The 26557-nt window shown below is 40.7% G+C and overlaps 1 protein-coding gene across 1 annotated transcript in view; it reads left to right on the top strand.

The window, feature by feature from the left end:
* The window catches only part of LOC147255633 (cadherin-4-like), a 243318-nt gene extending 217602 nt beyond the window's left edge, over window positions 1-25716 (top strand). The window contains exons 10-17 of the mRNA XM_086213454.1: window positions 3344-3529; window positions 9086-9342; window positions 15211-15353; window positions 19529-19768; window positions 19931-20167; window positions 22082-22221; window positions 22301-22465; window positions 24205-25716. Of these exons, the coding sequence (XP_086069580.1) occupies window positions 3344-3529; window positions 9086-9342; window positions 15211-15353; window positions 19529-19768; window positions 19931-20167; window positions 22082-22221; window positions 22301-22465; window positions 24205-24411 (1575 nt within the window). The 3' untranslated portion in view covers window positions 24412-25716. The remainder of the gene's footprint in view (window positions 1-3343; window positions 3530-9085; window positions 9343-15210; window positions 15354-19528; window positions 19769-19930; window positions 20168-22081; window positions 22222-22300; window positions 22466-24204) is intronic.
* The last annotated feature ends 841 nt before the right edge of the window (window positions 25717-26557 follow it).

The following is a 26557-nucleotide window of genomic DNA, read 5'->3' as shown; positions in this document are numbered from 1 at the left end:
TAGATTTAAGCAGGTCTTTATTTCAAGTTTAACACTAAGTTATAGACATTTGTTAGCCCACTAGCTAGCTATACTGGGAAAGCTAAGTCACAAAAAAATACTGGATTGAAAGATGCAAACTGCAAAAAAAGAAACACAGCTGGTGTAACAGAATATATTGGGTTCACCTACCAAATCGGTTTTATAAGAAACAAATAAACAGGATGTCCATCCATCGTCGTCTACTGCTTATTCCTTATTAGTAAGGGTCGCGGGGGGGCTGGAGCCTATCATCTCGCCCAGCATCTACAGGCGAGAGGCGGGGTTCACCCTGGACAAGTCGCCAGGCCATTGCAGGGCCAACATACAGCAACCATGCACACTCACATTCATACCTATGGTCAATTTAGAGAATTGAATCAGCCTAGTCCCCAAATTGCATGTCTTTGGACAGTGGGAGAAAGCTGGAGTACCTGCAGAGAACATGCAAACTCCACACAGAGAAATCCCACACCCGAGCCGGGACTCGAACCAAGAACCTTCTTGCTGTGAGGCCACAGTGCTAACCACTGCACCACCATGCAGCCCTAAACAGGATGTGAAGATGTTATATTCATAACAACCTGCAGTTTCTTTTTCCCCCTTCCAAAAGTCAAAAGCAGAACAAAACTCCTGCCTTATGGGAACTTTGAGGGGACACAATTACCCATATACAGACAGAATTTTGATCACGTTGTTACAATTGCAGAAGGCTCAGTGGTGATGAGTCATGAGCCATCTGTGATTTACAATAGCATTGACCATTTACTCAACCATATTTTTGGCCTAACATACATGTCCATGTAAGACCTCATTGCACCTTGGTTCATTGTTATTTAAATAGTGTGTCTGGCAAATTTGAGTTTCTGCTGTATGTCGTTTGTCTGTCTAAAAAATAATTCAGGAGTTTTATTCTTGGAGAGTTTCCTCTGTGCTAAAGGTCCACTTGTCCTCTCAAGTACCCAACAACAGTTTTCAATTTTGCTAGGTTTGACATCAACTTCCTGCAAGGACATTTTCTGCACTCAGAAATGTTGATAATCACTAAAAGCAGCTTCTCTATTCCTAGAAGTCCATTCCATCCATTTTCTTCTGCTTATTCCTGTTAAGGGTTACAGGGGGGCTGGAGCCTATCCCAGCGGCTACGGGGTTCACCCTGGACAGGTCGCCAGTCCATCGCAGGGCCAACACATATAGACAGACAACCATTCACACTCACATTCATACCTACTGTCAGTTTAGAGTATCAATCAGCCTCGTCCCCAGTTGCATGTCTTTGGACGGTGGAAAGAAGGCGGAGTACCCGGAGAGAACCCACGCAGGCACAGGGAGAACAAGAAAACTCCACACAGAAAGATCCCGTGCCAGAGCCGGGACTCGAACCCGGATCCTTCTTGCTTTGAGGGGGCAGTGCTAACCCCTGCACCACCGTGCTGCCATTCCTTAAAGTAAATGATTAAAGAAGCAATACATCAATACCTATGAAGTGTAAAGAATTCACCTGAAGAGGTCCAGACAAGCCAATCCTGCAGGAAATTTAAATAATCAATAAAGTTGCATTGCTGTGCCTCTGTATGAATGTTACAGCATCTCTTTTACGGGGAGACTTTTTACAGTTTATTGATATAGGAATGCCCCAACAGTGTGCTTGATCACAGCACTTGGTGTTACCTCCTGGCATTTCCCCCAGGCCACAGTGTCAGTGCATCTGCCTTAAAGCGCACCTGCTCTCACTTCATGTAGTTTCACTGCCCTTTACAGTTGAAGAATATTCTGAATGATTCACCACTGCAGGCTAGCTGACTGAAGGTTGTTTACTGCAATGCTTTAGGTTTGGTAGACCCCCTAAAGTTGGTATTTACTGTCTATTTTCCCGATCAAAGACATGAGTGTTAGGAAGACCTCCTGACCAAGGGACTAGTAGGAAAAACTGGAATTGCTCCGCAAACTGAGCTGCCCAATGCTCTGTAGGGAAATGGCTGGAACTGCCAAGCCATATAACATTGCCTTTGGGAAAGGTAAATCAAGGCTTATATTTATTTGAGGTCTCGATGCCTGATGTACCCCCTCAGTCCCTAAATCTCTGAAGAAATAATGAGAGGAGAAATTGCAAACTGGTGTGTTCATAAGAGCATTGTGGATCCTTCTATCTTCCTTGTGATTGGGTTAACACTTACCTTTAGTTGTTACTGTGTGCTGAGAAAGAAGATGCTCAAGGGCCTCGAGGAGCTCAAAAGTGATCTCTGAAATTTTATTTCATTGAATTGGCTTTGGGGAGTCTCTGAACCAACCCACAGAAGTAAAGTGCGTACACACATAAACACACAACAGCCTGCCTACTTATCCCATGCAGGCAGTGCGTCAGGACCACCCGGACTTGTCTGTTGTCTTAAGAATGTCATTGAGTCTCTGAACAGCTCTCCTGACGCAGCCCCCTAATCTGCCCGCTGCTGTCAGCTGTTTGCTGGGTGATGCGAGGGTTGCCAGGCAGGGTATTATGGTCTGTTGGAGTGTTTGGTCTGGGGCTTTGCTCTTTGATATCCTACACTCACATAAGCGGCTCAGTGGCTCTTCCACGCCTCTTATCCATAGTGACATGGTGACTGGATGATGTACACGCCTGTTGCCTTCAGATGAGTTGAAGACACACCAACATAATCGCCCTCTGACCCCATGTGATTGGTTAATAGTTTCTGGGTTGTTTGTGTAGGTGGGGCTCCAGTCACCTGGTGTTTTACGGGGTGAAGGTGCAGTCATTGCTCTAGTTGGTTCATCTTCGTGGGCTTTATCCTCTGAGCCTGAGACTTTGACCAATCCCCACCACAACAGACACCTGACAGACAGCAGCTCACTCCTCATCAGGCTTATCAGGACAAAGCACATGTGTTTCCACAGCAAGGGAACAACTAAAAGCCACTCTTATACACTCGAACAGCCATTTCAACACTCCCTGCTGCTGGTGTCTCTGCTCATCCATTCTCTACTTCTTTGTCACTCTTGCTTTCAAAGGATATGGAACATTATTGCGCATTGAGAATGAAGACTAGGAATAAAGCGACGAACATTGAAACTACAATACTCTTACTACATTACTCAACACACTGCATGCATGCTGGTGTGGAATTGTGTTTACTGGCTTGTATGTTAAAAGCAGGATCATTAAACTAAAAGGGCAGCTTCCATTAAAAAGATGGAAAGAGAGATAGGTTCCCTGTGCGTTTTGGTAGAAATCACCACCCTTAATGGATCCCCAAACACATCAGTCAAACTAAAGCTATTCTGCGGCGTATCACAAGGTAACATTTACCTCACTTTCATATTGCAGTTTTCTGGTGAAGTCCCAGAGAACCGAGTGGATGTTGTGGTGGCGAATCTGACGGTAATAGATGCTGATCAACCGCACTCGCCTAACTGGAACGCCATCTACAGGATCATCAGTGGAGACCCATCTGGACACTTCACCATCCGCACTGACCCTGTGACCAATGATGGAATGGTCACTGTGGTGAAGGTAAGACACCAGACTTCCCATAAAAGCTATGATGTGTGCTTTGAAGTATCGCTTTAGAAAGGCTTGATGGTAATGGCAAAATACAAATTTTACTAAAAGTTTTTACTCCTGATTCAGGGATTTTGCCTTTTTTGAGACACAGAGTACACAAAATTGAAAATGGGATACTCCTTTTTCCAATAAGCTCTGACAAGTCATGTCATGTGAATCATGACTGATGAGCAGCTGTCTTCCTGGTCATTCCCAAACTTTGTCATCATTTCTGGACAGCATGCAACACAGCCAAAATTATCTGGCGTGACAGAACAATTGCAACTTGTCCAACTGAAAGTAATTCCTCAGGACCACTCAATTTTTCAGTGGTACATTAGATGGCTATGAATGGCCAAAACAATTAGTTTTGTTCTTAGGTTTGCTGCCTCGTGAGTGCTGCAAAGGAGACAGTAGCATTTATTTTTCTCTGTTAAAAGTGAGATCTACGGTAGATTGAGGTCTAAAGACCAACAATTGGTCGTACAGTTGAATAGGACAGTTTGGGGTCTTTCAAATCCCTCTTTATGTCTAAATGAAAGATTGGAGGCCGCAGTGCCCTTCAGAAACAGCTCATACACACAGACTTAAACACAATAGCTGGAGAGAACACTGTAGCAAATTAGGTATTGATTTCTCAATTACAAAGGCAACAGTTTTTATACGCTTATAATGTTCTAGCTGTGGTGGTAACTGACAGCAACAAGAAAGCTTTGTCTTGTAATAGCCCACTGTGTTAGTGTTGAACCTCTCAGGCGAATGTTTTCCAAAGATTTTCAATCCACTTACACACAAAACAATAAAGTACAGGAGGTGGACAGTGCAGTTTGTACATAATATTCAATGGCCTTTAGGACTTTTTTTTTTTTATTCATGTTTGAGTAGGTCACTGTAAACTTACTTATCATGTCACACATGTTTTATAGAAAGAACGTCTTTATTTGCTTGACCCTGAGAAGCCTGGAGTATTCTCCTCCTTTGCCTGACTTCTGGAAATCTAGTCTGATATCCTACCATAATGTTTAAGAAATAGCAATAACATCCCCTGTAATTCCCACAGCACCCTGAGCAATGAGCATTGGCATTTTGCTTCTCTTCATTATCTCTAGATGACTGCCTTTTATAATCCATTCCTCTCACTCCCTGATGTAAAATTCAGCAGGCAGCCGGGCAGCCGTAAGGCTTCTATAGAGACCCCAGGGAGGTTATCAGGAAATCATAAAATAAGAGATGGAACACCTCTTGGGAGGAACGAGAAATAGACTGTCTCAACAAGTAAACAGAGTCTTTGGCACTCAGGATGCTGCAAGCAGAATGGTTCACATCAGACAATATGGAATAGGTAAAGTCAAGAAGCCATAAGAAGGTATTACCTTTCCTGTCTTCACCAAGGCATTTGCGTCTGGTAGTACTGACACATCAAATGACACTACAACCAGGTATCCACAATCTCCCATTAGGGATCAGGGCTCATCAGTAAAAAAAGGCAGAGGTCTTAAGCAGAACATGTCACACATTTATCCTGCTCTCACGGGACTTTATGACAAGGCATTCTCTTTTTGGTGCAGTAATAGATTTGCCAGTAGACAAACAGGTATGGATAAAATACACAAACAGAGCCACTTAGTTTGAATGAGTCATTAAGACATGTAAATCACAACTTATTTGAACATGAAAGATGACAGGGCGAATGGGAAAAAGGAATAAAGTGAGGCAAAGACACATTTCAGTGGCTTGCAAGGTCACAGAAGAGAGTGGGGATAGCAGAGTAGAGAAGTTACGGGAGTGGGAGGTCAGAGTGCAGGGGAAAAAATTAGACAAGAGGAAAAATAGGAAAGAACGGGGCAATACAGAGGAAAAGATGATGGCTAAAGATGGAAGCCATGTTACTGAAATCTCACCCCTCTGGTTTCCCTTTAGGGAGTATGCGTGTGTGTGTGTGTGTGTGTGTGTGTGTGTGTGTGTGTGTGTTTTAGTAAGCCCACAGCTATACTATAGACCCTCCTGTGCTCTGAATACTACTGGCTGTAGATCAAAGAGCCTTGAGCGTGGTTAGCCTGTAGATGGGTTCCCAGTGCACCATGGGGTGGCACACAAATACACCAGAGGTGGGACCAAGGCTACATCAACACTAAGACTACATCCACACTAATAAGCTCTCATTTGAAAACGTAGAACGTCTGTGCCTTGCATCCACTCAGGAGCTGTGAAAACACAGACCTTTGAAAAACCCCAGACCTCCTTGCAATTTGAAAATGCTCGGGTTGCTTTGTTGTGTCAGTGGCAAAACTGCAGACTTTTGAATGTAATGACGTGGTCTTAGCAAACAGCAATCTACTGTATCAATGGAGAGGAATAGTGGTACAAGATCAGGGCACTTTAAAAAAAAGTCTGCATTTTAAGCCTTGCATAGTTGTGTAGATGCTAAGAGCAAATGTCACAAATGTGATGCATTTTGAAATGGTTACTTATTCGTATGGATTGTTCATTGTTGAAACGATCCCATTAGGTGTCTCAAAAGTGGGATGAATTAGTCTTCCTGGGGTCCACAAAAATAGACAAAACAAAACAAAAAAATACAATACACAAGATACAGTTGTCATAATTCACTTGACAATGATAGCCTAAAAGCAGTGACACATTTTAGGCATCATTATAAGCATAAGAAGTTCTTCCGAAAAAGTTATTATGTACATGGATATTACATCCCTTCTTGCATTCATACAGTAGATATGTCCTTTCCCTACTCACACATTTAAATATTTTTTTCTGAGATGGTACTTGAAAAATACTTTACTTTTCAAATTTCCCTATGTTCAGTGGACAATTATTCCAATGATTGATGGCACAGTAAATAACTGTTCTCTTTAAAGCATTTGATTTTGGACGTGGTAACATCATATGGCCATCATCAGTTGACTTAGTAAATTGATAATGAAGCTGACAACATTTGACAATTTGATTATATAAGAAAACAGGTTGAGAAGAATAGATAGTGGTCCCTAATTTAGTTGTATTTAAAACCAGCCTGTTCTCTACAGTTAACCATGAGAGTTGACAGTGCATACTGATAGTGTTTGTTCTTATGAGACAATGCAATATTAACCTGGCAGCTCTGTTCTGGGCAGTTTGTTATTTCTGAAATTGACGTTTAGATGCAGACAACCATACAGGTGCGCAATAATCCAAGTGACACAAAATGAAAGATTTAGCCACCTGTTCTACAATGTGTGAAGGGACATATGAAAAACATTTCCTCACCAAGGAGATTCCACAACCCATCTTCTTCACTGTGGTGTTCTGCCCATGACAGCTGACTATCAATTGTTGTGCCCAGTAATTTTACTTTATCTACCTGTTCTATTGGTTCCCCAGACAAGTTCAAACTCATTTTTGGTGTAGATGACAGTTTGTGACTCGATCTCAAGATAACTGATTTGGTGTTCAAGATGTTTAGTACCAACTTATTTCACTTTATCTAATCAAAAACCTTATTTAACTCAGCTGATAAAATATTGTCCAGTTCACTGGCAGTTTTTGCAGCATAATACAATGTGGAATCATCAGCATACATTTTTTCAGTTGCATTAAACAAAACTGATGGTAAATCGTTTGTGAAGATGGCATATAAGAGTGGTCCCAGGCAGCTCCCTTGCGGGACCCCGCAGTCCAATACCTTAGAATACCTTAAAAAAACCTTACCTTAAAATCCATCGCATTCTTGTTTACCAGTGAGAAGATTGTATTTGTTTTTTCAAATTTCAAATGGACCTCGGATCTTTATGCCCAATTCCCAAAATAAGTCCTGGGTCAAGACAAATAAATTTCAAAAAGTTTTGTGTCCTTCAACTGACATGTAATCTTTACAGTCATCATGTACTAGTCAGTGCAACACTGTATTCACAGAAGTCATGATATCTTAATAGAACTTTTTTGGGGGTTTATTTTCTTTTATCGTTTTAATCTAACTTGTCTGAACTTTCTAACGTTTATTTTTATATACTTTCTAAGGTTTATTGATAAAATCCTTTAAATTTGCAACGGTGTCAAATTGGATGGGACTTGTTGTTCTGACCCTCACTGTGATTTTGAACCACAGGTATTATATCTTTCAGTCGCTCTATTTGTTGTTAATTTCAGTGCTTTTTGTTAAAAGGAAAAAATATGCTTTTGCATGTCCACATTTCTTATTCCAAATTTTGCAGTGATGATACCTTCTATCCACTCGAAAACAATAACCTCCTTTTCTGCATGTTAAGTTGCTTTATGCCATACTTTATCAGCCATAAGGCTATTGGGCTCAAGTCATAGTTAAATCACGAGCCACAGGCGTTAAAGTCAAGTCTTTTATGATTTTGTTGAGTCTCAAGTCATCAAATTTGTGACTCATATCCATGTCATATGACTCATGTCCAAACCTCCAAAATCTGGAAATACAGCCATATGCTTATGTTTGCTTAGATCTATATGCATGCATATACACAGGACCATTTTAGCATCAACTAGCATGCATACAAACACATCTGCTCCTGGGCTCTTGTCAGCCAAGCTGCCTTATTAAAAATGCTTTTTAATATCAGGGTTGTGCCTCCACTCTGTATACTGATTACTCTCAGGCAAAGCAACATACAGATGCTTAAAGTCGTTAACATCACCATCAGACACCTCAGACACAAGCCTTGCGGTGGTAATCATTATGCGCCCATTTAGAAATGTGCCACAGTGCCCACAAGCAGCATATTTGATATCTTTTGTTATTGCTTTACTTGTTGTTGCCATTTGAACCTGATCATGTAGTCGTCTTTTGGAGAGCACAGATCTGTCACTCTAGTTTAAGCTCTACCAGTAAAGCCCCTAGTAGAAAACAACACACTTACACTCACACACACACACACACACACACACACACACACACACACACACACACACACGTCTCAACGGTACCTAAATAGTCTATTACCTCATCTTTCTGGCTCGCTCTCTGTCGCTCTCTCTCCCCTGTGTGTGCGTGTGTGTGTGTGTGTGTGTGTGTGTGTGTGTGTGTTTGTGTGTGTGTGTGTGTGTGTTCAAGAGTTCAATTCATCTCTGGAAATCTCCTCATTTATCATGTCCTTTATTATCAGCAAAGATTCTGCAGCCACAAGCAAAGAGAGAAATGTTGACAAGGGCTTTTAACACTACGATCAGCATAATAGCACACACACCATATGCTTGATTAATTGACAAAGCTTGCAAATAAAAAGAAATAATTATTTTGATAGTTACAGACTAATAAACACTGACTGCACAAGATAATAAATGAAGAAATAGGTATATGTAGTTGACATTATATCAGCGATAACCATAACAAAACAGATGTGAATGTTAACAGTTTGCTCCTTTGGGGGACAGTGGTAAGCATTACAGTGCAGTGACTACAACTGAGCACACAATCTTTGTTCACCAAGAGAAGAACTGCATGAAACAGACGAAACTACAATTTTGCTACTTTCGTTACTCTTAATAATTCTTCCTTCCATTCTCTAGCCAGTGGACTTTGAGATGAACCGTGCCTTCATGCTGACTGTGGTGGTATCCAACCAGGCCCACTTAGCCAGTGGGATCCAGTCGTCACTCCAGTCCACAGCCGGGGTCACCATATCTGTGCAGGACGTCAATGAACCCCCTTACTTCCCCACAAACCCCAAACACATCCGTTTTGAGGAGGGCGTCCCTGCTGGCACCACTTTGACGACGTTCTCAGCTTCAGATCCTGACCGGCTACAGATGCAGCAGACAATCAGGTACTGAGTTCATGCAATAGATAATACCATGGGTTCACAACTGGTGGGTTATAACCCAAAAGTTGGTCGTAAAGCCATTTGGAGTTGTTCGTGGAGGTGTGCATGAAGAAAAGGACATGTATCTCCCATGATACAGTGCATGTCCACTATCTGATTGATTCATTTGAGCTTTTGTTAAAATGGCAAAACACAACCCTGTTAACAGATTACCGGTACATATAGCTTATCTTATATTAAAGAAAAACATTCATTATAAAGTGCATGAAGGCTGTTCAATGTTCAATGTTAATGTTGTCATAAGTCTGTTGTTATGCCAGTCTTATGATGAAGGGTTGAGTGGATGCCACTGATTCAACGTTCTGCATAATACAGTGCTGTTCCATATACAGTATATACAATGATACATCCAGCTGATGTATTTTCTTGAGTCTGATAAATGCTAAACTTTTTTTCATTCATATCTTTTGAGTAAGGCTGTTAATGTTCTCCTCTTGAAATGCCATCTGCTGGTCACTTTGGTTGACCATTATTCATTGGTTTTTTCTGATGGTAGCATACTGCGATATCTTTGTATGTCTCATGTCCAAACTGTAGTATTTTTTCATGAAATACATTTGAGTGGAAAAAGGTTGGTCATGATGCAAGACCAGTTTGAGAACCGCTGGTTTTACTGTAAGCTTCATCAGGCTAAACCTGACATAACAAAAGAAGTTGGTCGCTTAGAACCATCTAATTCAGAAATAAGAATTTTTCTAAAATGTCTTAAATCTATTATTCTATTTTATTTGCACAGTCTCTAGTCCACAGAAAGCATTTGTTTGATTGAGCCCTCATGTTGTTGCGCCATTATGAGAACACGCCTAGCAGAAATCCTTCCATATGCAGCAGCAGCAGGATAAAAAGCCTCTTGGATAGGTTCCATGTCAGTAGTTGGAGGTCAAAGTTCAACAAGGGGACAATATTTTGGCATTACCCATCTCTCATATTCTTAACTGTACAAAGTTTATGAGCCGGCAGGGTACTCTGAGTAAGGAGGGTATGAAGGTTAATAGGGAGTAATAGTCTCTTGGGTAATCAGAAGTATGCATATTATGTAGGTTCTATGTATATGCAGGTGCGCAGATGCACACATGTATGCTCACACACACACACACACACACACACACACACACACACATACACAGCAAGATAGAAACAGGAGAACTGGAGGATGAGGGAAATTAAAAAAAAAAAAAAACAGCTGGCTGGAGCCCAAACACCTGACAAAGCATAATGTCCACCTGCAGTGTTCTATTTCTCTGCTCAGCCTCTCCGGTTCTTAAATATAAACCAACTTTCAGATGTCCAACAGGCATTTCCTCAGTCCTGTTGTCAACTTGACAGTAGCCGTGACTACATTGCAGCCTTTCAAATTTAGAAGTAATCCATTAAGCAAGCTTTGCTTTGTGCTGATAATGGAATGATAAACCTTTACATTACAGTCTAACAACTGCAGGCTCATGTGTATCTGTTGAGTTTTCTGATGTGATCCATGTACCCAAGCACAGTTCACTGCAGCACTTGAGTGGTGGTGTGGTGTGACATAAATACCTCAGTTCAACCCCTCCACTTCAACTGACCTTTCCATTTTTTTTCTCTTTGAACAATTTTCCTAGCAAACTTCAGGATAGGCTGAGCATACATTTAGACCTATGAAGATGTCGAAATCATCAGCTGGGCTCTCTCTGTCTTTTCATTTAAATCCCGTCAACATTATTTGTTTCTTCTCTACCAAGTGTGAAAAAAAATTAACTGTTTATCTTGGAATTAAGCGTGCAAATTGTTGTTTGTCATGAGTCAGTTTTTCTCTGAGAGTTTGAAATATTGCCTTAGACGACATAAAGACTCCCCCATTAAGATGATTTGCTCGTTTACATGGATATTTTCAGTTTTTAGAGAACGACACGGCATTTTACAATCAAAGGCACAGTGTGTCACACAACAGTGTCAGCATGTAGAATGAGTTATTCTGCTATCCTGTCTGTCCCTTTTATAGATGTTGATTCAGAAGTTTGACTAACACTGCCTGCTTTTCACCAATGATGAGGTGTCACTAGCACGGCAGTATTCTTGCTATGAACAGGATGTGTAAAAAGGGACTCCTTAAGACAAACCAAATCTCTTTCCTTTGCTCTCACCAAATGAGGAAGCAGAGCTGTGGAGAAGGCAAATCCACCACCTCATTCATTTGGATCCATCTGGATAGGATCACTATCAGTCCCTCTGCATTACAACAATTCCATAAAAGGTATTGACTCCAGACTGTTATGTGAGGACACTAAACAGCTGCTCCCTCCATCTCTCAACTCCTCATTACTCCATAGAGAAAGTCAGGGGCTCATCCTTGGCAATCAGCTAAAACCCTGTACAATGTTTGCATCACCCTTTAAAACTTAAGTTATCAAACTTTCATCACACCGACCTGATCCCAGCGAATCAAGTCCTGTCAATCAAATAGTAAGCTGGCATGTCCATTTGCTTGGGAGAAGTCAAAGACATTTAGATTTGACACTCCAGTTTGTGTCACATTTAATTTATGGCATATACTTTTGCATGTGACAAAGAGCTGTATGTCTTCATAAATGGATGATTGAGATACATAAGGAGAGGAGTGTCAAGATTTAGAGGGAGCCGTAAAAGTTGAAAGAAAGTAGAGAAAAGGGACAGTGATTTACAGATGCAGATGGAAGCTGAGGATGCTGAACTGACTGTGGGTCAAGGTTTGAACTTGACAGGTGCTTATCAAAGGAGGGACAGAATGACAATGTTCCTTTGGGGATGGGAAGACGGCTATGTGGACAGAGGTAGGAATGGAGGGGGGGCATCATGCATCACCTGTCAGACACTCAACCAGTGAGGTTGAGACACGGGACTAGAGACAGTGACATAAATGATTACCCAAACCACCTTGGCTAAGCTTGAGACATGCATTTTTCATCCTCAGGGTCGGGGGTTTGAAAAATAAATGTCATACCTCTCCCTGCTGCTTGCTAAGATCACTGACCTGCCAGGCTTAATCATACATCCAGCTACACAGACAGACACACACACACACACACGCACGCACACACACGCACGCACGCACACACACGCATGCACACCAGCACGCACACCAGCCAACTCCCAAATGAGAGGAACCTTCAGGCAGAGGAGAGCTCTGGAAAGCATTAGCGTTGAGGCACTGGAAGGAATAATAAAACTTCTGTATGGTGTATAAATATATATATATATATATATATATATATATATATATATATATATATATTTATATTTATATATATATAAAATTTATATAATCTATATATGAAGAGAGAGGGATAGAAATATAGATATATAAATATATAGATATAGATATATAAATATATCTATATCTATATAGATATGTAGAATAAAAAAATAGTTAAGTACCACTTGGGTAAACAAGAGTGGTTAGCCTCTTCAAGAAAATAAAAAAAAATGAGCAAAGCAGTTGATTATAAAATTTAGGGATATGTTGCTGCCAATTGCCCGCAGTCATGTAACTTTTGTAAGATCAGAGTGTGCATGGACAATAGCCCAATTTTTTATCGAATGCCATCAGCAAAAAAAAACTAAAGAAAGTGAGAGGTCAACAATAGTCAGAGTTCTCCTGAAAAAGAAGGACTCATAATACAGTGGATTGTCTATTCACTGTGTTGGAAATTAATGTAGCGGTAAAAGTGCACATTCCAGACTTCATTTGCTTCTCTTTAGGTTTATTACATATGCACTGACTCTTTAGGGGAAATAATTAAAGTGCAGTGGTGGCCAGAGCACTCTACTTTAGGAGCACACCTTTGTGTTAGGGTGTTTATCTGAGAGAGTGCACATCCATGTGTGGCTGGGAAAGAAAAGAATAGGTTTTCAATGGTGTTTTATAGTCCCTTGTGGGGGGGGGGGGGAACTCTCACACCATTTTCTCCACTTTCTTCATTTTATCCGTCACTCTTCCTGACTTGTAAGGGTCAGTTAATCCAAACAACAAAAAGATTCATTTTTTACTTCCAGCAAGTGGTGTCTAGCCATGTGGATAGTTTGGGCTGTATTTATCAAGGTTTTGAAATTTCGGCTTTTTAGGTAAATTATATTCATATTGAGGTGCTTGTATTCAAAGGAATTGCTTAGCTTTGTTGAAAACTTTTTTGCCAAAAAAGTTTGATGACATGATTGATACCTCACGGTTGCTCAGACGTATAATTTGGACGAGCCGACCCTTAATTTCAAGCCTGCCCAGTGCAAGCTGAACTGCTTTGTCTGCCCTCCACTGGAAACACAAAGACTTTTCTGTCAAACCGTGCAGAGCAAATCCGTTTTGTATGGCAAAGCCAAGAGAGATGTTAGACACAGATTAGCAGTGGGTATCAAGTTATTCTTAATGAGGATATTACAATCAGATCATACAGCCATGTTGATTCTTCCAAATGTCACTTCTTTCCAGTTCTTCCTTCCCGTCAACCAACTGGAGCTGATCATTTCCCTCACCTTTTTATCCCACCCTCCTGCTGTGATGGAGTCAGTCAGTCTTGATGGTGATTTCACAGTCTGCCAGGTAGTGGCTGTGGGCTTGGCTAGCCTGTGTGAAACTGTCTAGAGTGTGGGAATGTCATCTCTGTGATCCCCTTCCCCACACTGTGCTACGCCTGGGATCATGCCTGCTGCCTGCTGGGAAAATCCCACTCTCTTTGCTGCAGGAAAGAGATTATACTCTCTGTCCACCCACTACCTCAACCCCACCCACCTTACAGCCACCCACCCCTTCAGGCTTTTAGGCTCCTCAGTGCAAGAATGTGCTATGTGTGAATGTGTTATTTGAACACAAATAAACCCACACCAATAGTTAATGCATCACAATTCAATAAATGTAAAAGAAAGGTTGAGGTCAAATTGATTCTGTTGAAGATGGATTTAAAAGTTGGAAGTGTGTGTCATGTAACAACATGACCTTATTGGGGGAACTGACATTTTGTAAATAAAATCCGCTTGATATAGAAACCTTGTTGTGTAAGGTGACATCTGTCCATAGATGATGTTGCACATGTCAAGGCAAGAATGGAACCGAGAGATGTGGCGGTTGATGAACCCTATCACACAGGGAATGAAATGCAGAGGAGAAGATACAGCCAGGGATACGAAAAATACATGAATACAAAAGCACAGCAAGATGAGGTGAGGCACCACGGGCTGAGAGAGATCAGATAGAGTTGAAAGTGTGGAATGAGCCAAAAGCGACAAAAGCCCGAGAAACAAGAGCAGTTAGATCAGAGTGAGATTGGGATTCAATCCTGGAAATGATCCCTCTGTTCCCTCCCTGCCCTTTTTCCCTGGGGATTGCTGCCACCTGATACCACATCCACTTTCGTGTTTGACGATCAGTTCCGTGATCCTTCCATCCTGATTCCACCCAATACACTGCCTCCTGTTTGCAAACGTACAAGCTCCAATGCATGCATGTGCTGCGTATAACCCTGTGAGGCAGCTACGCCTTCTTCAGCATAAGCAAAGACCTCCTCTAATATATACATTCAGCACACACAGGCAGCTGCAGCAGTGCTTAACAAGGAAGGTAATTAACTTCAATGCCTAGTACACAAGAGTGAAAAATGAGGTAAAATTGACTGTAGGCTGCAGACTCTGGAGGAGAAGTCAATGAAGAATTAAACTCCGTGAAGGTCAGGTAGTTGTGGTTTTATATCTGTGTGTATGTGCAGACAATCTATATAAACACATACGCAGGAGAAAATGTTTAATTGCTTGTAAACATGAAAACGGTCACTCTAACTTCTCCATTGATCTGTGTTCCTGTGTCTTTAGGTATTCAAAGCTTAACGACCCTGCAGACTGGCTGTCTATCAACAGAACCAACGGTCAGATCGTGACCACAGCAATTCTGGACCGAGAGTCTGTCTATGTCAAAAACAACATATATGAAGCCACATTCCTGGCAACCGACAATGGTAAGAGTATTTATTTAAGTTTAGATCATATTCAGGGTTTATGTTTTAAGTTTCAAATTACTCTTACATTTTAGCATTCGTGCAAAGATTATTTTATAACCAGTGTGTGTGTGTGTGTGTGTGTGTATGTGTGTGTGCGCCAGTGTTACTCAAAATGATCCAAATAGTAATCACGAATTACTCCCTAAATAACTGATCAAATTACTGTTAACGTGATTTCAGAATTAATTAGTTAGATAGTAGGAAGATTACTAGTTACTTAGTTGGAGGTGAGTCAACAGTGGAAATAGGTAGCATCTCCTCCAGGATGTAGCCTACCCAGCAACCAGCTTCATCAGTACTTCTCCACTTAAAAAAAAGGTCTGTTTTAGCATCGTAGACCTGTATAGACTTCTATATTTGGTTTACGCACGTTTTTGCTCCTCTGTTATGGTTCTTCACTGAATGTATCACATTGCAGAAAATACTTTGAAAGTAATTTCACATTGTCTCCATCAATTTCAGTGTATCTTATACTGAAAACTTGTGACTATTTAAAAATCATTTATGCTCCGTGTCGTGAGCACGATGCGTCTTTCTGTCTTCCAGTGGAGCTGAAATTCTATGTATGCAATGTGATTTTTGAAACTTAAAAGGACTTCCATAGAAACACTGCCGGTTGAAATTCCTCAATGGAACATGTCGAATATAACCACATACTTAAAGGTACATCATAACTGCATATCACTGCTTATTAAAATGAAGACGCTGGTGTGGCTTTGGGGGAATATCAGGACATGGAAGCTGTGCAGCTTTCATGTGCAGTGCAGCTCAGTTAGAGTTAGGATTCACACAGCTGGTCACACTGTTGATCCTCTCCTCTCCTCCCTCTTATCATCTGTCCATGCCTGCCTTCTCCTTCCTTCTCTCACAATCCATTTGGCATATATTATTTGTTCTGCCTCAAAGTTGAAACTCAAGCTTAACCAAGCACAAACTCAATCAAAGTAAACAAATAAGTTCCCTTTTTCTCAAGTGGGAGTGAATGCTTTTTTTCCAGGAAGAGGGAATGCCCCCCCGCCTCCCAAATGGCCTTATCAGTGACGTGCAGCAGTGTTTACCTTAAGTTTAGTTGGCTTTGAAACAGAGTTTTATATTTAGGCCTGAGCAATGTTCTTCACATTTATATTAGCATGTTCGCCTTTCTGTTCATTTAGGGTTAGGGTTTGTGTTGATTGACAGTGACAGTCACCATGATGTGTAAACGGCTGTTCATTTGGCCTGGAAGTGGCAGAGGGATTCCAGGTTGACATGCTTTTATTGTTTGACTTCATAAACATTGCATTTCATTTACATTTACATATTATTTTCTAGTATTTTCATATCATATTTATGCATTTCTTATATCCTGGAAGAACCAGTAGTTCCAACCACAGCACAACTCTCTAAACCTCTTTTTTACACCTGTCAGTCAAGGACCAACCTCCTCCCAGGACTCAAGTTGTAGATGGAGCATCTGCAGTTATTGCTGTTGATTTTGTAGAGCTTCATTGATATGATATAATTTCTTCTGCTGGCCTCTATAAAATGCAGAATAGAAAGGCATATTCCGACTAGATTTGGTTGATAATCGGACAGTGGCAAGCGTGCCAAATGATGAGAAGCCAGCGCTTCAGGATAGGAGTGATTATGCATGTTTGTGCTTCAGTATGACTGTGTGGGTGGTGCTGGAGTGTCAGCCATCATAACCTGAGTGGGATTATGTTGAGACATACTATAAGACAGTAAGTATAGTAGGAGGGGACATGGAGAGGTGGTGATGGCGTGATGAGAAGTACTCTTGTATTGTTACCATATTTCAACGTCTTCCCCTGACACAAACTAATGACACAAGACCCTTCTGACATTTCCTTTTCAAAACACTGAGGCTATTGTTTATGTGTAAATGTGCTCTTCAAAGAACATATGGTGGGCTCGCTACAAGTCTTTTCAGCATGCCTCGCATCTCTGAGCCACCATCAAAAAAGGAGTTAATACAAATCCTTTTCAAGAATTTACACAAACATAATTATTTATTTAGCTGGCTAAAACCCACATAATTCTCCTATCAACCATGGCAAGCTGCTTCCACATGTCCCCCTTACATGGCCGGGATTAACAAACCGCAGAATAGGAAAGCTTCTCTGCACGCTTGTGCATGTGTGTGTGTGTATATGAAACATTTGTGTGTTGATTGCATTAACCTCTGCAGTATATAGATACTCTATCCTATATATGTGGTAGAAGCCACGACCAATGCAGCCGTTGGCTAGTCAAGGTTATGCAGATATTTACATGCCAATTTATATTGCGTAAATTATATAAATAATGCTGTTCCAATTTGTAGGATAAAATTAAAAAGAGAAAAGTAAACAATAATAAATAAATATATAGTAATACACCCTCCTGACTTTTTTTTCCTAGATTTGGAAATAAAGGTAGCCAACAAAGACTTGTGCAACGAAATCACAAGCCCACCATAATGTTTTGTTTTGTTTTGTTTTTAGATTTTGGACATTTAATTTATGTGGTAAAAAGTTAACCCATAATCAGGGCAACATGGAACAGTTTTGTGATGTATTAGCTCAAATTTAGCTGAAACTCTTGTTACACTATTCAGACTCTATTAATGCATTCATCAGCATCACTTGGTTTCTTCAAATTGTTGTGTTTTATTCAGGGATCCATATTAATTGTAGTGTTACCTGAGCTGAGGGTTACCATTCGCCATCTTTAACTGTGTCTCACTCTTCTGTCACTGTTATCAAGATGAATTGGCAGGTGTGTCAGTCTTGCATTAATCTCTGTTAATTACACCGCTCTTATCTCGTCTCAGAGATGGGCCCAACGGTTCGGCCAGTGGGGCAAAGCAGAGAAATGACTCTTGATTGGAGGCAACTATGAGTTGTCACACCCTGACACACACTCAATAAACAGCTCTAATCTTTATACAGCACCCTTTTTTTTTTTTTTTTTAGCTTTTTTTCTTCCACATCTTCACACCACATATACACATCAATGTATTTTTCTCTCGCCGCAGCCTTTACCTTTAGTTCTCCATAAATGCTGTTACAGTAGGTCTGCAGCTCAGTTCAATAAATGCAAATGGCTTCGGGATTGTTTCTCCGGGTGAGGTGTGCATGTTATTACTGCCCAAGGCTGATGATATTGTAGAGAACTCACACATTTGAAGGTTGCCTGCAGCATCGAGCCAGATTCCTCCAAATTCAATAACCATTTTCCCAGGACTGTATAGATTCAGGTAATACACTAGTCATATTAGAGTTCATGTATTACATTAATAACTGCCTAATAACCCTATGTCCTTTTAAAGATTCATAATAATTTTTGCTATTATATCCACATATAATTGGCAAAATTTGCATATAAAAGTAACCTGTCACTAATAACAACATAATTGACATGTGATGCATTCTAATACTCAACTAGACACATAACTATCATGGAATAGTGATGATAAATGGGTGGATGCTACCCTGTTTAATAAATAGACACATTATTGCATAGTTTTCAAGAGCATGCAGCTGGAAAATAAAAAATTCAATTGAGCTTTGCAGTGGAGATGTTCTATTATTGATGCTACCACATATGCATAAAGAGTGAATTTTCAAATAAATTTAAAGGAGTGTACATGTGATGTGTCCCACACTTGGAAAATACTGCAGGTGGAAGTGCCTTTATCTACTGAATCTTGGATATCTACGACAGTCTTGTGTAAATACTCAAGACAAGAACTTATTTGATTGTGTTACAGTCATCATTATTGTACCTCTCATTTGGATGAGCTGCGTCTGCATCTGGATCGATTGTGATGGGTTTGATTTGCCTGCAAGGCTAAAAGAGGAGCTACGCACAACTGTCAAAAATATTTCTGTAAAGACAGAAATTCTACAGCTCTGCAACACCCTTATCATGAACATTACCATTATACAGTAGATAAACAGTGTTCCCCCCAACTTTTCCCTTTTCTTTGTTTGTTTTGCTTCTTATTCTCTTTCAGTATTTGACTCTCCTCCATTGGCCTTCAACTCTGCTTCTCCTTCCCTCTCAAGTGTCCTTTGTACTGCATACATTTTCTCTTGTCATCTTCTCTTCCTGTCATGATATTCTTTTCTGTTCCTTCTACCCACTCTCAGGCTCTCCTGCAGCCAGCGGCACTGGCACACTGCAGATCTATCTGATAGATATTAATGACAACCCCCCAGCGCTTATACCCAGGGAGTCCCAGATCTGTGAGCAGATGAACAAGAATGCCAATGGTGTCAATATCACCGCCGCTGACACCGACACAGACCCCAATGCTGGACCCTTTGTCTTCGAGCTAGCAAAATTTCCCATGAGCGTCCGACGCAACTGGACGATTTCAAGGATCAGTGGTAAGGAGATGTCTGCAGTAAAAATTCATTTGTATATAGCTATTACACAATTAATATCAGTGCAAGATAGATTTAGGCTCCAATTAGGAAATCACAGGATTCATAAATAGATAGGATTCATAAATGGGATGATTTTTGTAACTTTTCTCTTTAACTTCACAGGTAACTATGCCCGTCTGGGCCTGTACTACCAGATATATTTAGAACCAGGGGTGTATGAGGTCCCTATAATTGTGTCAGACTCAGGAAACCCTCCATTGTCCAACACATCGATCATCAAAGTGAAGGTGTGTCCATGTGATCACAATGGAGACTGCACCGCTGTCGGCGCAGTGGCGGCCGCTGGCCTGGGAACTGGAGCCATCATCTCCATCCTTATCTGCATCATCATACTGCTCAGTGAGTATCAGCTTTTCATAGTTCAGTCAACCTCTGATGCCTCAGTCCCCTTCTACGTGTCACACACCAGCTCAGGTGTGTACAACATGGAAAGTTAAAGTTCTTTTTCTGCTGAGCAGTTCAGCAAAAAATATATTAAACTAGGCTGTGTTGCAACAATATGAACAATAGTTTGAATAATGGATGAATGCCTTGATGGCTCCAGCATCTCTTGACAAGCATGTTTTCGTCTTTTTTCCTGGAAGGGTAAATATCTGCTAGCCTGTGTCTTTGAGCATTTTCAATCATCCCGGTCGAGATATATCAAGAAGGGTTGAGTGAGCTGCATTTGTAGATTTCTTGAAGACATTGCGTGTTTTATCCAAAAAGCCTCCCTAGTTCTGACTGACAGGTGAGGAGTTGCAGGCATTTAAATCATCACTGTTGTTTACACCTTCAGGGTCATTGAGGTCACATGTGGATTGTTATTCCTCCTGGCTGTCAGGTGAGAGTCGTTAGTCACTTGACTCCAGGTGCAAATGCATGATAAACACATTGTGAGGGGATAAAAAGGACAGCATCGCAACTGCCATGACCACCTCCCCAGGTTTGTGATGGCTTTGACATAGGGCCTGTTGAGATCTGGTATCGTATGTCATCTGATCACAAGCAGACAGGAATGAACACACGCAGCAGGACAAAGCTTGGACAAGCCTGATTTATACCGCATCCAATCAATGCCGTTGGTTGCGGCGTAGCCTGATGTGCTCCTCCACCACAGCTGTGACTGGTACACCTCATAACAGCACTTTTCCTCGACGCATTTCCATATCTCCTCTTGTCTGAGCCCTTTTCTGTGTTGTATTTATCTTAGTAATTGTACCTGTTCCTCACCTTTTATTTGCATCGATTCTAAAAAGTTCCTCATTCCTGGCAACTGCTGGTGCCCCTTCGTAAAATTGTGGACTTGTATAAGAATATTCTCAACAATCATTTTGGTTACATCAACCTCTGTTATTTCTGGTTTATTGTGAACATTTTCCCCTTTGATTCCATCTTATTATTTCAGTGTCTAGCAGAGTTTTGGCACATGGAAATACATTACTGCCAGCTGCAGGTTAAATACACTTTTGGTCTTTGCAAATGGAATTGGTGTAGGTATTATTTGCATATGGAGCGGTGAGGTGAGAGCTGAACACAAGTGGTCACTTGAGACATGTGAATGTGAACTCATGAACCTGCTGACCACTTGTAATTGACTCACTCAGGATGCTTGCTCTCACGATTTGAAGAGAGCCCCGATTTCAAACCACTGGTTGCATTATCATTTAGATAAAGCTCACCAGGTTTTGAAATCTTACTTTAAATAAGACATTGAAGTAACATAAATTGTAAAATGAATGAATAAATAATACCATAAATATTATATAACACAACAATAAATGTATCATAAGAAGAAGAAAATAACTTGCTGTGTAGCACCTGGGTAGTCTAAAAATATCTGCATTACATTATATCAATAGAAGAGTCATTCTATTAAAAATTTCAGTTTATTAAAACATCTGCAAAGTTGCACATTTCTACATGTTACAAAACACTTTGAATGCAGCAGCTATAACATCATATTGAAAAATAAAGTGCAGACATGTTTATGTCATTCGTAGTAGTTTCACACAAATATAAATGAAAATACATAAAACTATAGCTACAAATAAGCATACATGGATAAAAATGCAACTCTATTGTCATATATTGTAATATGATATTGATAAGGGTTGGAATACAGATGCAGCATTGGGAAATGTGCCTATATTGTTGCACAGTCCTAATTTATACTGAGCTCTTGAACATTGAGTGTGCTAACAGGTGCAGTAAAGCTCAACTCTGATCACACCCAAGGCTAAAAGTTTATCAAGTATGTGCATGTTGTTGCAGGTATGGTGCTGCTGTTCGTGGTGTGGATCAAGCGCAGAGAGAAGGAAAGGCAGACCAAACAGCTGCTCATTGACCCAGAGGATGATGTCAGAGATAACATTCTCAAATACGATGAGGAGGGAGGGGGAGAAGAGGACCAGGTGAGACCCTAGAGACAAGCACACCTTCAAAGACATGCCCTTTATGTTGCTCTGCTCACGTCTGCATGTGGATGTGTAGGACTATGACCTGAGCCAGCTGCAGCAGCCTGACTCCTTGGAGCACATCATCAGCAAGCCTCCTGGTGTCCGCAGGGTGGACGAGCGTCCCATCATCCCAGAGTCCCAATACCCAATCAGACCTGTCGTGCCCCACCCTGGAGACATCGGGGACTTCATCCATGAGGTGAATTTATATACACACACATGCATGCACGCACACACACACACATCACGCACACACGCAGGTACACACATACACGCATCACGCACACACACACACACACACACACACACACTCCTCATATGCACAAGATCAGTGATGTTTCTCCCTGTCTGTCAATCGATCTGGCACTTAATGTGATTACTGGTTTCTGGATTCTGTTCAATCTCTGGTATGGCGATGGAAACAACAGAGTTTTGTTTCATTTTACATCTGTTCTCCCAGTGCCAGTTTTTTTTTCTCCCTCTCACACACACACACACACACACACACACACTGCATATACACACACAAATCTGGCACAACGTTGGCACACTGATGCGAGAAAATGCTGATTGACAGACTCGTGACAACACGTTCACACTCGAGAGGTGTTGGCAGCTGTTCAGCTTTGATCCATCCAACCTTGACTCTTTCTGTCTCTCTCACTCTCTCTCTCTCTCTTTCTCCCTCTTCCTCCCTCTCTCTCACCCCCCTCTCACACATGTACTCACCTGATCTCGCTCCAGCAGTCTGGTAAAACACAAACACATGGTGTTCCTGCCACCCACTGTACCCACTGGGGGTTTAGGCATTTTAGATTTGTATCCGTACCCATTGTATGTATCCCAGTGAAGTGGATGAAGTCCTCTTCACCTGCCTTAGCCCTCTGGTCCATGGCCTTCATTTGATCACACATTGATCAGCCAAATTCTGAACTGAACAAAGAAGCTCCCCTGTGAGAGATTTTACATGTCCACTTTATGCACAGTGCCTCATGCTAAAAGGAACGTTTTGATGCTGAAGAGTTGCATGCAGGAGCTGCCCTCCAAAACAAATTAGCCTTCATTAAGGCTGTAGATTGCTGCACATCTCCACATAAAAGGCAAAACTCAAACGCATGCTATTTGTACTATTCATGTAAAAATTCACTAAAGTTTTCTCATAATAACATCAATAGCAAAACTAAAGAACAATGTAAGGCAGTGAAATGATAAATACTAGTGAGAGAATGTAAATAAGCATATACTGTACTGTACGTTCTACATTCTCTTCATACTTCCATCAACAAAAAGTAATGCATCATAATTAATATATAACCAATGGAAGTGTGAGTCCAGAGCAAGACTCTGAGATATTTGCAGGTGTTTTTCTGGGGACATATGTGGGTGTTTGTAGCAAAATGTCTGGACATTTACGGCTTTTTTTATTATTATTATTTATGTTCTTGTTGTTGTTTTAACCAAAAAACATTATGTGCCTAACCCTAACCAGACTTTAACCACAACCTTGTTAAAACTATACTAGAATATTGTCTATTCATAAAAGGAATATTTGGCATTTATTGTTGAGGTTCTTACTGCAGAAGTTTCCACAGGTACAGTGATCACTCATACTGATGGAAATCTGTAGATGTATGCACTTTAGATTGTGCACAAATTCTCAATTATCATACAAATGTGTCATGAGAATTTCTTGCAGGCGGAAACAACTGCTGAGAAATGCGCATAAAAATCTACCAGTGGTATAAATAGAGGGCCAAACTTGCTCCACCTTGACACCGGGTCGTTTTTGATGTCTTGTGAGGTTCAACTTTTGCTGTCTTTTGTAGGATGATTAATGTCTCCCAACTTATTCCTGTTCCATCCTTTATGAAATGTTTTCTTCACCTCCACCGTAGGTGACCACTGACCACCATCTCTCTTCTTCTTCCTGCTGCTCAGGGTCTGCGAGCAGCTGACAACGACCCCACAGCCCCTCCATATGACTCCCTGCTGGTGTTTGACTATGAGGGCAGTGGCTCCACCGCTGGCTCAGTCAGTTCCCTCAACTCCTCCAGCACCGGGGACCAGGACTATGACTACCTCAATGACTGGGGCCCCCGCTTCAAGAAGCTGGCTGACATGTACGGAGGAGGGGATGATGATTAAATCTACCCACTCACACATGAACACACACACACCCTCGTCCCGTCAGCTGGCCTGCCATGCTCTTCCCCTCTGACATGTGGGGCTGTTACACCCTTACTGAACACACACTACTAATGACATGTTCACACCGACCAACTGACTGACCAATCAACCAATCAAATTACCCACCACAGAGGACCAGTGCCGTGACTCAGTTTTGGGGTACTCTTGCCAATCGTCTCTTGCTCTAGGCCTGACTGAATCAGAAGCTCTGAATTGCAGGGTTCTCATAGTTTGTATTTTCAGACTCTTGTGCTTTTTTCCTTTTAGGCTTTATGCTAGATGTAGGCTTTAGTTACCCTTGTCTGATTTCCTTTTTTTTTTCTCCTTGGATTTTTTTTGTCCTCACCTCCCCTTCAATAAAAGCCGCTTCCGCATTCCTGAAGGTTCTCACTTTCCTCTCGCTGTCAGCTCCAGCCTGCCTCTCCGCAGAAGCTTTAGGTTTGAGCTGCTTATTTTGTCTGAGGGGAACAAAAGGAGGGGGGAGAACAAGAACCGAGATATGAAAGTCCTTCATGTATGGAGGGCCCTGGTTTATTCTTTCTTGAACTTGAATTACTTAGAATAGAAGCACTGTTGTTTAAAAAGTGCCTTCAGTGGTGCGTATTTTAACAGACTCCCGCTAACTCAGGATTAGTTGCCATTTTCTGGGCTTACATGCCTCCATATGACCCCCTGACCCTTTAACTCAGACCTTCCCTTGTCATTTCTATGGTCCTGCAGGGCTGTGGTAGCTGAGGGTGATGCCAGTGTTGGTTTCAGCGGAGCATCGACTGGCTTACGAGTGCGCTTTACATAGACATACTGTACTTACAATGTGTCTGTACGTTATGGACAAATCATTCAATTTTGAGTCAGGCATATCTGTGCCCCGAGATCACAGCTAACTTGAATGTGATTCCCGAAATCACAAAAATACATAATGGGACTGTCTTAAAGAAGAAATGCATTTTGTGTCTTGGTTTATTGTGGCTTCAATAGCAGCTGTGTTTTTTTTTTGTTGTTGTTTTGGTTTGGTTTTTTTTGCTCTCCTGAAACGTGATGAGGCTTGTTACTAAATTTTTCAAGTCAAGTGTTTTATTTCTCTTGTGTTATGACATATAAAAATGCACATGAGGTTTATTTAAGAATAATTTGCCTTTAAGATCATTTAAGGTTTGCATGAATATCCTACATCCAAAGGTAACTAACATTGCACCATTTACTGTGAGGTAAATATGTTTGTGTGTGTGTGCGTGGCGTGTGTGTGTAATATATATATACATATATATATATATATATATATATATATATATATATATATATATATATATACATATACACATATATATACATATATATATACATATATACATATATATATATATATATATATATATATATATATATATATATATATATATATATATATATATATATATATATATACATATACACATGTATAATCTGTACAAATACAATGGAAAAGAAAATACCGATGACTTCAAATAGCTCTGAGAGTTGTGAGCTTGTGGGAGCCCCATTGTGATTCCCTATCTTTTTCTTTTTTCACTGTTTTTTGTTGACACATTTTTAATATAAAACTTTTGTGCTGGTCCCTGTCATAGAAATAGTTGGAATTCAGCATCATCAGCCAGGGATTTAGCCGCCTCTCAATCTGTCTCTCTCCAGGCAGAATTACATTTGTCTGAAATTGTCTCCTGAAATTTTTTGGCTGCAAGTTCAAGAGTTTTTGAAAAGTAGTTAAAGGAAGCAAAAGTTTGTTGTGAAGTTGTGCACTTTATCAAAGCAGACTTACAAAACTAAAGCTTCTGTAATAGCGCTTTAATTTAAAAGACAGGCATTTTGAAAGAGAGATTTGTTGTGGCTTAATGAAAAAGCAGCACCACCCATGGGTTTTTGTAATCATGTTTCAGTATATACCCCAAGAACTGCAAATTGAGAACTGAAATAAAGAGATTATTCAAATATGCAAAACTTCCCGCAGAGGATCCAGAGAGATGCTAGTGAATGCTAGAAATGTTTAATCATTCCTTATCGTCAGAGTTATTGAAATGCTCTTCAGTGGTACCCAGTTTTAGCTAAATGTGGAATGGCCATATCTCCT

The sequence above is a fragment of the Aulostomus chinensis genome, chromosome 9 (genome assembly GCF_037954235.1).
Source record: "Aulostomus chinensis isolate RoL2024-O1b breed Wild chromosome 9, RoL_Achi_v1.0, whole genome shotgun sequence".
NCBI lineage: Eukaryota > Metazoa > Chordata > Actinopteri > Syngnathiformes > Aulostomidae > Aulostomus > Aulostomus chinensis.
Note: the sequence above shows the minus strand (reverse complement) of the source record. Positions and strands in the feature narration are given on the sequence as shown.